We start from the raw sequence: 12,626 nt of genomic DNA, 5'->3' as shown, positions 1-12,626 counted from the left end.
CTTACACTGACAGAGCTGTTTGCTTTAGGGTCTGGGATTCAGTGTCCCAAGTCTTCAGTTTGAAATATAATACTTGGAAAACATTGGAAACAAGATATTTACTGAGAACAGTTGATTTTAAAGCCAGGTTTCGAGACATTTACAGATACTGAAACAAGCATAAAATGTGAGAATTATATCAGTAGGATTGTGTTTGGTCGTGGGGATTCATGTTTTATTGTGCTTTCCACCTGGCCCTATACAGAAAAGGGCATGTCACTTGTAGAAAGCTAATTTTTAACAAAACTGGGTAGGAAGAAATGGGTTCAGAAAAGTTAGGCAAAATGAATGCTTGGCCTATGTCAAGCCTAACACGTGCTCATTGTATTGTTTTGATTGTTTTGCAGTATGGCAAGACACTATATGATAATTACCAATGTGCAGTGAAGAAAGCTGGATTGACCTCTCACTGGGCAAATCAAGGAAAGGTGGAACCAGCTGCCCCTGCAGGATCTTCAGCAGCAGGTACCAATGCTGTCACAGCTGTAGAAGTTGCATCATTGCCCTCTTCTCTTATCATCAGTATTGCATATATAGTCGTCATTCAGAAAACTGACCCATCGATTCAGCAAGATAATATCTTTTGGGAGACAGGCCACTGTAGCTCTGGTCTATAACTGAGCCCAGCAGCAGAGCTCTCACTTTAAAGTTAGAACTTGGGGAATACAGTCACTAAAGATAGTTTAAATCTGCATAATTTAGTAAGGTGTTTTTCTCTTGGCATCTGAATCCTTTATCTTCCCTCCACATTTTGTGGACTGATGGTCCGTGTCTTGAAGCTTTCTGTTTGCCCATCTCATCACTGGCTATATTAGAGCTTTTCTTCCAATGAGTAAAAGGGATGAGTGAGATATTCTGACACTGATCATTTCAGAAAGAGATGATTATAGGGTGAGCTCTTTCCTAGCCTTTCAGTCATTTGCATGGTAACAACGTGGATGTTAGGAGAAGGATGCAGAGTAAGAAAGGATTGGGTTATTTTCTAACTTAACTTTTCCAGTAGCTTCATCATACTGCTGTTACTAATGTTCTTATGATGCAAATAGAACAGTGCATGATACTGGCTGTAACTCACATGAGTATTTTTAGCTTGTGTGCTTAAGATATGCTTTCTGTATTAGACAGGGCATGCTGGCCAAGTACTTACTGTCATTAAGATGGGCAAAGCCAAAATTGTTGGCAGTTAATATTCTGGCTTCTCATGTACTTCACATATTCTGGTTTCTCATGTACTTCTCATGCAACTCCAAATCCCCCAAACACCTTTCCAAGGCTTCAGTTTACCTTTTCTCAGGACATGTGAGATAGAGGGTGGTCTTCTTGATATTCCTTGGAGTCAGATCATGGTAATGAATGCAATTCTGGGGTCAGGAGAGCCAGTAACAGACTGTTTTGAGATATGGGGATTTTCTGATGGTTGGAGGTGGGAAGTGTACTGGACTGAGGGGTGGATGGGTCAGTGGTAGAAACATTTGTGTGCAGTGTGGACAGCAATAGAGAGGTGTCTGGCTAGTGGGGCTCCATGCTGGTGCTGCAGTCTGTACTGGATATGGGCAGGATCAAGGCCTTAGAATATCTGTATACATGTGTAGTAACTTCAGCTCCCGACTCAGAATAATGGATGTGTTCAATAGAATATACTGCTAATCATAACTAATGGTTCACATTAAATGGTTAAGTAGCCTGGAAAGATTTTAGGCATGTATGTTGTCTCTATGGAATTATCTCTGAAGGATCATTAGTGTTCTAATTGAGGCAAGTCACTGTGATTATGGCTGTCTTACAGTTATCATTATTGCCCTACATAAAACCTAGGGCCCAGCTATATGTTGTGGGCCAGCACAGTGTCATGATGTTTGAAAGATGAAAGTTGTTGCTTTATTCCAATGTTCTGTATCACTACAAGGCTCAATATTTTCCATTTGAGCATCTATATTTTTCATTCTATTTGCTCTACTCTTTTTTTTTCTTAAATATGAATTCACCATAAAATTTTGAAGATATTGACTTGAGAATAGAATGCAGCGACTCACATGTTGTATTGACTGGGAGTCTTTTAGCTGGTTGACTTTGTGTATAGCATATATGGAGGTATGTGGCAGGAGATGATAGAGCAAGTGTTGCTTTCAAGTCTTGCAGAGTGTAGGAAATCCATTAACAGAAAAAGAAACAGATTACCATGTCCTAGCTTTCTGGTGTATCATATTTGCCAAGCAGAATGTGATACCTTGCACTGGATAGAGTGGATCTCTCTCTGCTCTCCTTCATTCAGTTAAATCTCAGCATGACTGAGTAGCTATGTCTTTGAACAGTGTGAAGCCCAAACTCCTTCTCTGCTATGGACAGCAAAGTGAGGAGAGACACTAACTTGCTCCACTCAAGGGCACAGCCACAGGGCCCAGGGATATACATCTCTTTCCACTGAGCACTTACAGCCACTAGATTGGTTTCATCTCTATGTTGACTTCTATGTTAATCCTTCACCAAACACAAGACTGTATTTTGAAAGATCCAAATGGTACTTTGGATTAAGTATGCTGAACAACATGCAGACACAGGCATAAAACAAGGACTTCAGACCACTTTTTATCATGCCTTGAAGCCTTAATAGCCCTAGTAAATTCAGTACACTGCAGAGTTTGTCTTACTTCTCTGCCAGCCATGTGATCTGCAGGCATGGCAATAAAAATAATTAATTCTATTTCTTAGCATATTCAGGGAACCTCTTTGCTAATCAGTAAAGTGCACGTTAAGATTAAAGCCATCATTGTGCTTAGGCTTATATTGTAGACAGCTAAGGGTTGACTGGCATCTGAGAAGTACATGAGTGGAACTTCACTGGATCTCAGAACTGTAAATTGTAATGAACTAAGGCAGTCATTAAGGTTTACAAATGTATGTCTCTAAGCACCAAACACTGTCTACTACTTTGACATGTACAGCTTCCAAAAATCCTATGCTCAACTGGAGAGTTTCTTTAATCCTCATCAGAGGATACAGGGGCCAGGGATTTTTCATAATTAAACTCATAAATTTGTCCCTTGGTCTCACATTCACTTAGTCCATTTGACACTGTTGGTTTATTTATGCATATCCCTTAGACACACAGGAATGGTGGGCAGATGTTTTGCAGAGCTTTAATTTAGCCAGCTGGTAATCTGCACTAATCTGGGAAGACAGTGACATTCACAATCTTCGTGATTCCAAACTGGGGAGATGTTTCAGAGCTCTTGGCTCATATACTAAAGGAAGAGGATCAGTCCCTCTGTAGGACTTCAAACCTTCAGCTCTCATGACTGGTTGAAATGAAACTGTGGTACTTTTAGTCTTGAGCCTAAAGTAAATGGGGGGAAAATGCAATAAAAACTGAGAATGTAGTAATACTAGAGCACACAACAAATTTCGCAATGCAGTTATGAAAGACAGGTATTCAAACAATGGCAGGCTTAGCTCTGCCAGTCAGATTTCTACTTAGCTTCCCTTCCAAAGCCAGTTCCCCTTCTCTATTCCTGTGTCAACCTTAATGGTCACCTTCTGTAATCAACATTTACAGTAGTCAGAAGGAAAATATCTTCATTTGTCAACACCTGTACACTGAAAATTTCTGTCATGTCTTCATAATTCTGCCACTTGCACTTCCTGTAGGATGGTCAGCCACAGCCATGGAGGCATATGGACAGGTATGGATTTCAGTCTAAGGGACTTTGTTTATTTCCCTTAGGTAATGAACTAAGTATGAAAAGTCACAAAATGAGCCTGAAGTAGAAAACAGATATCTGTATTACGAATTATGTATAAAACACCTGTAACGAGTGGCTCCTTGTGGAAGTTGTCAAGATATCTTCATAACCTTTTTTCTTAGTTGGTTTTTCCCTGATCTGGATAATATCACAAAAATGTAACACTCTCTTCCCTCTGTCTCCTCTCCTTGTCACAGGTGCTATTCAGTCAAATGGACAGATTCCCCAAACTGTTCGGCGTTTCAGTGCAGAATTTCCAGACACTCAGAAGAAAGTGGAGGCATCAGAGGCACAGGTGAGTAGTTACTAGCAGTGCACTAGTTAAATGTCATCTGTGAACCAGTTATTATAGAATCATAGCATCAACCTGGTTGGAAGAGACCTCAAAGATCATTGAGTCCAGTCCTACCGTTGTTACTTGACCATGGCACCAAGTGCCACATCCAGTCTTGTCTTGAAAACCTCCAGGGATGGTGAATCCACCACTTCCCTGGGCAGCACATTCCAATGCCTGATCACTCTCTCTGTAAAAAAACTCTTCCTAATATCCAACCTAACCCTCCCCTGGCAGAGCTTGAGTCTGTGCCCTCTTGTCCTACTGCTGGTTGCCTGGGAGAAGAGACCAACCCCCACCTGACTCCAACCTCCTGTCAGGGAGTTGCAGAGGGTGCTAAGGTCTCCCCTGAGCCTCCTCTTCTCCAGGCTGAACACCCCCAGCTCCCTCAGCCTCTCCTTTTGTTGACTTACTGTCTTCCCCCCTCAAAGTGCCAGCGTACTGCTGTGAGAAGGGTTTGGCTCATGGGAAAAGTGGCTGGTTCCTGACTGGCCCTCCTCATGTTTTTCACACTGCAAACAGTGTGTGTGCTGCACAGAAGCCAGGAGCCACTGACAGGAGGTGAAGGCACAGCCACTCACCACTTCTGTTCTTCGGAACAAAGAGCTTTGAGTTCATGTGGCAGAAATAGGAATGTGCCTACTGGGAGAGTCTCAAAGTGTCTGTGCTGCCAGAACCTCAGTGCCCTGTTCTGTCTCTGCCACAAAAAGCATACAGTAGTGTTTTCAGCAGGGAACACTGCACAGCTGAAGATAAGTGTGTAAGAAAGGAGAAAGTATGAAGTAAGGGAAAACATTATGTATTTTCATTAGGCTCTAAATGCATTCCTTGATTGAGCTCCAAATTTTGAGTACTTGTACCATTTCTGGCTGTAAAAATATCGTAGGGTACACTATGAGAACTTTTAAAAACATGCAACAGAAAAAAAGTGCATTTGTTTGCAGTTCATTGTTCAGTCTCTCCATCGTACATGAAGTACACAGGACAAATGAAATTAAATTCCTATGATTTTTCTGTCACCCACACTACGTGTCCTACACTTCTTGTTTCTGAGTTCCTCCTGTTCTCTGTTCTGAACCTCACTTCCTCTGCAGTAGCTTACATTCTCAGAACTCAGCCAACAGTTCCCTCCTCCTGTCTCATTTACTTCCATCTTTGCAGGCAAGGAGTGAGGAAGAGGAGGCATGCATGTTATACTTAGCTGATGCCAGAATTAGTGCTGCTGACTGCAGGGGAGGAAGAGGAGGCATGCATGTTATACTCTAGCTGATGCTAGAATTAGTGCTGCTGACTGCAGGAGTGCAGAGGGCTTTTCTCTAGCAAAAGCAAAGAAACAGGAGGAACGAGAGATCTGTGTGCAGTCACAGGGCTTTGATCTCATTGTGATTACTGAGACATGGTGAGATAGCTCACATGACTGCAATGTTGTCATGAAGGGCTATGTGCTGGTTAGGAGAGACAGACCAGGAAGGTGCAGTGGTGGAATTGCCCTCTACATGGAACAACACTTGGAATGTATTAAGTTCTGCCTTGAGTTCTGCAGGTCAGGGCAAGTCACACCACACTGCAGAGTGCCAGAGATAGTGAATCCAGGCATGTAAACTTTAAATGCCCTAATCTCTCCACCTTCTTCCCAGTTCACTGCTGTTGTGTCTAATGAATTTGGCAGAGATAGATGACTTCATTATATCAGTTTTATCCAGAGATCCAGCCATCACAGCTAAAAGGAGAGCTGGAGATACAATGGGGACAACATCCAAAACTACATCTGCTTTTTACATTTTCAAGTCTTGCTAAGTAGTTTTGGATGTAAAAGCACAGCACAGGTTGGGGTTTTTTAAAATTCTTTATGTTCTCAGGGAATGAACAGCAGGGTGGAACATCAAGAAAATATCTTTACTTTCCTGATGGCAGTCTTATCAACTGCAACTCTTTGAAATTTTAAAAGCACTCATCTTCTGGGGACAGCACTTGAAGATGCACTGTGAATACTGTCAGCAGGGAGGTTTCCACTCTCAGAGTTCTGTGGGCAGCTCCAGAAAGAAAACAAAATACTATTTTCACTTTTCAGGCAAAATGCACTCTACTTCATTTCACTGTCTGTCTACTCTTCTCATATACTTTCACACATTCTCACTGTTCTTAGGCAGTGGCATTAGTTTACATGTTCACTGACTGTGCTTTTTATTTTTCTGTTTATTAAAGGCTAAGTCAAATAACACCAGTGCCCCTGGCGTGGCACAGTCATTGCTGAGGCCACAGAAATTCCAGGGTAAGAGGAACTCACTGCAGCCTCCTCCTCCCCCTGAAAGGCGTTCATCTGCTATTTCTGCTTCACCAGTTCTACCCTCCAAAGTGAAACGAGACAGTGGCATTTTCCTAACAGAGCCAGAGAGCTGTCCACTACCACCACCTACACTGAAGATTGATTTGCCTCCACCACCATCTGATTTCTATGAACCTCCTCCTGATTTTGTGCCTCCACCACCACCAGTCTCCAGCAGCAGTAATGGAGACCTGCCATTACCTCCTCCACCTCCACCCGTCCTCAGTAAGCCACCACCACTTCCAACAAAGAAACCTGTGCCACTTCCTCCAAAAAGGCTAGAAAACACAGGACCAGCTGGAGAGCCACGGTCAGCGGGGCCACCTCTGATCGGGGCAGGAGGGAAGCAACCAGATTTCATGTCTGACCTAATGAAAGCTCTTGAGAAGAAAAGGGGCAGCAGCAGCTCCTGAACTCTAGCAACAGGTGGACTTTAAGGCATAACTGGTTTTGTGAGGCATCATAGAAGGTCAAGCTGGATCAGGCTCCTCCAGGAGGAATTCTCCTTCAGAGTTCCTCTTGGGGGCATCAAGAAGGTGGGGTGCCCTTTGTCCCCCACTTTGTCCTTATAACCTGCTCCTTTCCCCCAGACCTCACTATCCCCTGCCCTTAACTCCCATTCCAGTACCAGGCTGAGATAAGAATTAGCTGGAAAATCTTGGTTTGCTCCACCAGGACAGCCAGAGATGGTGGAGCAGCACTCCAGAGCCAGCCAGCAAGTGAAATGCATCTTCTGTGGCTGCCTCTCCAGTAGAATTGGAGCTGAAAGAAAAAATACAATGTTCTCATGTGAATTTTGAGAAGTGGGAAGATCCCTTTTCACAAATTTCCACTATCAGAAAACCCCCAACTGCGGGGGGTTTTCTTCCAATAAAAAATTGTTCTCTGTCTTAAAAAGTAAAACCTCAGCTAGGACCATTTCCACACACTGTCACCCCAAGTGTTATATGCTCCTGTTTCTGTATGCAACTCAGTCACACCTGTCAGCATTCACAGCTGCTGCCTTGAAATCTCAGTTATTTGGTTAACCTTAGACAAAGAAAAATTTTTATTTTGAAATCATGTATGCTTCCCTTGGTAAGCAGGGATAGGTTTGTTTTTTTTCTGTTGGTTAACATTTGTCTTCAAACTGTACCTAGAAATAACCTGTTTTGTGAAAAACTTTGTAATTATCTTGTGCCTGATAGGAATGTCTCCTCCTATATATTTTTTCATTTGTTCTCCCATTTTAATTCTCCATTGTTCATTTAGGAAGCATTCATTGTTAGTGCTCAAATAAAAATAGCTTCTATTTTATACCTGCAGAGTGTCAGAGTTAATGAACAGGCATTTTGCTGGCAATTGGAACCACTTCAAATATTTTTAAGAATTTTTGCCTACACCTTCTAGTCTTTATTTATTCCAGTCTCTGCCTCTTGATCTTTGCCTCATGCACACTTGATCTTCTAAGGTATCATAAATGTTTCTGTATTTTGAATTATAAATTAGCATAAAAAGCAAAGTGTGTGGTCTAAATAAATAAATACATGAAAGCAGCTGACAGAACAGGGGGTGAGTACAGTGTGGTTGTCAAAATGGATTTCTATGTCCAGAAGTGGTGGTGGAGGCAAGAGAATGACAAGTTGGTGGTAGTGCCACAGCCTGTGAAAGTTTTGGGTCATCTCTAGTTTTATTTTTGGCTTAAGGTTGGTTTGTCAATGCCCATGTACTTGCATAACAAGCTCAGCAGAAATAAGAAGGCTGTAACCATGTCTCTACAAAGTGCCTTTCCCTTTGAAATTACTACTTTTTTTAAAAAAAAAGCTGAAAACGCTAATGATGTTTGGAACCACTTGTATTTCTTCCTGCCACTGAAATGATTCTGATTTAAACTCTGTGGTAAAGCCCACAGCCATGTCACCTCTGGTAGAAGAAATGAGTCTGCTTGAGGCAGACCAATAAACACAGCTGTATGTGGGCAGAGACAGTTGTGGTTAATATTCCTTCCTGGTTTTGCACTTGAAAAAAACTATAAAAGCATTTTAATTACTAGGTTTTCAAAGACTGTATGTGTGAGAGATGCTCAGAGTGAGACAGGTAACTGCACAGGTGGCAGTTAGGGCATTGCCTCCCAGGGCTGACATTTTGTATAGACAGGGAGCATTAAGTCTGTTGATGCTGCCACATAACTGAAGGCCACCACCTGCCCACCCCCACACCAGTGTGTCACACCACAGGTTCCTGTGTTAGCCTCACTCCCCGGTAGGACACAGGTTCCTGTGTTAGCCTCACTCCCAGTAGGGGCTTCAGTTTATTTGACCCACCTGGAAGAGGTGGGGGATGTTTTTGGCTCCCCAAGGTCATGCAGATTTATCAGGCTACCAAGGCCTTGCCTTGACCCCCAGACACCCTTCAGTCTCCACACTGACCATCATCAGTGAAAACAATGTTGGTACAATCTGAAAGTGCAGCACTCACCAAGGCTGAGGCTACCATTACAGCCCCAAGAGCTGCCGACCCTTATCGCCCACATTTTCCACAAGTTCACAGCACAGAGCCACCCGTTTATCTGAGTATGGACAGCACTGCTGGCTGGCCCATCTCACTTCTGGTCAGATGGTTCTCTACTGCATTTGCATGTTTTGGTGGCTGCACGAGTGGGATCCTCCACAGGACAGCAATGACCTAGCTATGATAAGCACAAACCATGAGTGCTTGGTGTTGAGTCAGACCTGACAAGGTAAGACATGCCCATGTCAGCACTAGAAGGGGTGCATAGTACCTGGTCAAAGCAGTAGAAGTGAAAGGACAGGATCTTGGACTGAGCTGGCATGGAGGGAGGCAACGGACACAGGAGAAACTTGGGGATGCACTGAGGCTGTTTCAGAACTGGGATGTTTCAGCCAGGGAAGTGCCAGATGAGTCACTAAAAAAAGCTCATGTGACATGCCACAACTGGTTTCATTTGGGAACAAGCTGAAGCTAAGGGATGCTTTTCCTGCAGTAATCGTGCCCATCTGCAGTTACTAAGGTACAGCCATGGGACAGCCACTGTTTCCTCCCTTTCTTTGGTTCATCAGCAGTACAAGCATTGCAAAAGTAAAACACTTCAGGGATATGGGGATGGGGGAATGTCTTACAACTGCTGTTAACCATCTGTTTGCTCTGCAGCCTGTGGTACAGAGCTGGCATTGCTAGCAAGATGCTACAGCTTTTACTCCTCTGTCTCTACTGCCAAACAAAAGAGGAGGCTGCAAGCTTAAGTGCTGGCCTAGTCGTCACCCACACTGCCCTAGTGGGTCTGAACACAGTCCCAGCCACAATTCAAGCAACTGCCCAGGCCAGTTCTGCTCCCAGAAGACAACATGGACAAGTCTAAACCAGGTTTCACTCCCCACACAGATCCCCCATGGTGCAGATATGGCCAGTTAGGGCACCATGGGCCAAGGGACTAGTTCCTGGCCCTCTTACTTAACAACACAGAGTCCATCCAGCTCTTACTAGTCATCTAGCTCCCTTGCTTTCACTGAACTGAGCAAAAAGCTCTCACCAAGAAAACTGTGTCCACCACAAACACAAAAGTTTACCTGGAAGTTTTGAATGGACAGGCTGGGACATTCAGAAGGTATCTCAGCACCTTCAAACAGCCAAACTGAGAAATATTTTCAAGACCAGTGGAAGGCTTACAAGTTCAGTACAAGCCTTAGTTCAAAGTGCAGGGGAAAATACCAACTAGCTAAAAGCAGAGGGTTAAAACTAGGAGTTAAAACAAAAAAAAGAAAAGAAAAAAGGATTAGTTTTCCAATTCCTTTCCATATACAACTGAGGGAAGCATTGTGCAGAATCATTGAAGAGTTGGGTGTCATTTTCTGACAAGGTATTAGGAATGCAGACTTAGGTGACAACAGCTGTCTGCTATCCAACTACTTTTAAATCAATTTTATGAAATATGCGCCCAACATCAAAATAAAGCAGAACATGTCCCTAGAAAAATGTTGCACAAGAATCTAATTTCTTTGATTCTGAGCACTGAGACTTCTACATGGCTTTTCTAGCATTCACTCTTTTCACCAGAATGCTCAGCCCCCTGCCCTATTTCCTCCCTCCTCTTTTGTTACAGCACAATAAATCAATTTTATACATTTTACATCTGCAGTCAAACATAACCCATGCACTTAAGCTTACACAAAAGAAGTTGAGCTTTTTTCAAAACAAAACAGACTCAAAGGCCACGGAAAACTCCAGAAATCAAGTAAAATGCTGGGATGATTAGACCTGTATCAACTAATTTGTGTATGTGCATGGTTGCATTGAATTTCTAACATGTAAGATTTAAACTCCATTCAAAGAACAAAGCTCCCATCTTAATGATACACAATTATCTGGCTTGAACTGATAACAAAATGTGCTGCAAAATGAAAAAATACCTTCCAATGCTGTAATTCAAAGCATTTGTCAAAAGAAATTGATACTTCCACTTCTGTCCAGCCCATTGCCATACAAGTGGTCTGCAGATCACAGCAGTATGCATATCACTAAAGCTTACAGTATTTTAGCTTGAAAAGATCTGAAATTGCAGCATGTAATTTTTTAAGCTTTCCCTAAAATGGAAGCAGCCTCAGGAGCTGTCACCTCCTTTAGACTTTTGCATCACTGATAGGGAAGAAGGACCTACTTCAACCAATCACTTTTCCATCAGTCCTTAGGATTAGAAAGGTTAGAGTCACGTGGAAAAGTCCATATGTGGGGGATCAGCACTGCTGCCCCTTCATAACTGTCCTCTAACACAGAAAGAGGCTGAGAGCACAAATAAACACCTGATTGATTACCAGCCACAGTATTGTTATTCCCCATCTGTTGTTGCATCACTGCTCTGTTTATGTAACAAAGAGGCAGCTCCAGAACTGCAGATGGAAGCCAAGGATTTCAGGGAATGTATCACAAAACACAGTATCGATGTTTACATTGTCATAATAAGCCATAATGATTAAAACCTAGCAGTGGAAAGGGAGGTGGTACAAAATGCTGAGCACGATATGGGGTCATTTCCCTACTTCTACAAAACATAGGGAAAAGGTAGTGTTGGAATAACTGTACAGTTTGTGTTTTTCATGGTCACTTTGTTGGGCTCTTTGACAGTGGAAAAGTAGAAACTTAAATGGATCATGACAAAAGTACAAGACAGAACTATTTTTTATGGGTTATCCTTGACAGTCTCATGGTAACTGGGAAACATGCACGTTCTGTTTGAGGGAAACAGAAGAGATTCTGTATCATTAAGACTTAGGAATTCTCATGGTCTTGCAGAATATTCTAAGGCAGTTTGATCATGATGTAAACTCCTGGTAAAACTAGGGGAAAGAAAATGGAGCTTTGCCTTCACATAAATCAAGGAAAGAGGACATCACTGCATGAATGAGCTCCTGCAGAAGAGAAAGAGCTGACCTACTCTCTGCAGACAGAAGAGTATGTGAAACCAGTTTGAGGGCTTGCATCATTCTTTCAGATGCTTTTTAAGAACCTGAGAAAAGCCTCACTGGAGCACAGGGAGCAGTAGATGCCACTGGCTGTTCTGGCTTTACCTTGTGGTGCTGGAGGCTTTCTTCACCTCTGACTACGGGTGAAGCAGAGGCCCACTTGTCACTAATAGGATTTGACATTTATTTCACACTTTGAAGAAAAAAGCAGTATAAAAATGCTTCGTATTTATGTAGTTATGTGCAGGCAGCCACGTTTGGCCCCCACACACTAAAGAAACTACCCAGACATTTGGTTAAAGATAAATTGGAGTTCTTCCCTTTGACCCAATTTGAAACCAGAGCCCAAGCTACAATGCTGCTGCATTTACCCTGCAGGCACAAATCTTCAAATCTCTGAGTATAACCCACTCTACCACTGGTGGTAATATGTTCACACATTTCCTCACAAGATGACATTTTGCTTGTAATTGTCTGAGAAGAGACATCAGCACCAGGGATTCAGCTGGCCCAAACACAGCCCACTGCAGCCTTTGGTCTGGAGGTGGTGCCAGCTCAAACACTAACCCCAGTGACCACAGGACAGCATTTATTACCTGCACAAAGAATGCTAACCCAGATGGGACTTGTGGAAGTTGCTTAAACTTCAGACTGAGTTTTCAGAAAACAGTACTTAAATATCTGTATTGTGCCTCCCATTATGATACTACTATTTTTATGTGAGCAACTGC

The 12,626-nt window shown here is 42.8% G+C and overlaps 1 protein-coding gene across 1 annotated transcript in view; it reads left to right on the top strand.

Moving 5' to 3' along the window:
- APBB1IP (amyloid beta (A4) precursor protein-binding, family B, member 1 interacting protein) overlaps positions 1-6,944 on the top strand; it is a 48,845-nt gene extending 41,901 nt beyond the window's left edge. The window contains exons 11-13 of the mRNA XM_009069207.1: positions 387-504; positions 3,977-4,074; positions 6,325-6,944. Coding sequence (XP_009067455.1) covers positions 387-504; positions 3,977-4,074; positions 6,325-6,852 — 744 coding nt within the window. The 3' untranslated portion in view covers positions 6,853-6,944. The remainder of the gene's footprint in view (positions 1-386; positions 505-3,976; positions 4,075-6,324) is intronic.
- Positions 6,945-12,626: the final 5,682 nt, after the last annotated feature.

Source organism: Acanthisitta chloris, unplaced genomic scaffold, assembly GCF_000695815.1.
Source record: "Acanthisitta chloris isolate BGI_N310 unplaced genomic scaffold, ASM69581v1 scaffold12582, whole genome shotgun sequence".
NCBI lineage: Eukaryota > Metazoa > Chordata > Aves > Passeriformes > Acanthisittidae > Acanthisitta > Acanthisitta chloris.
Note: the sequence above shows the minus strand (reverse complement) of the source record. Positions and strands in the feature narration are given on the sequence as shown.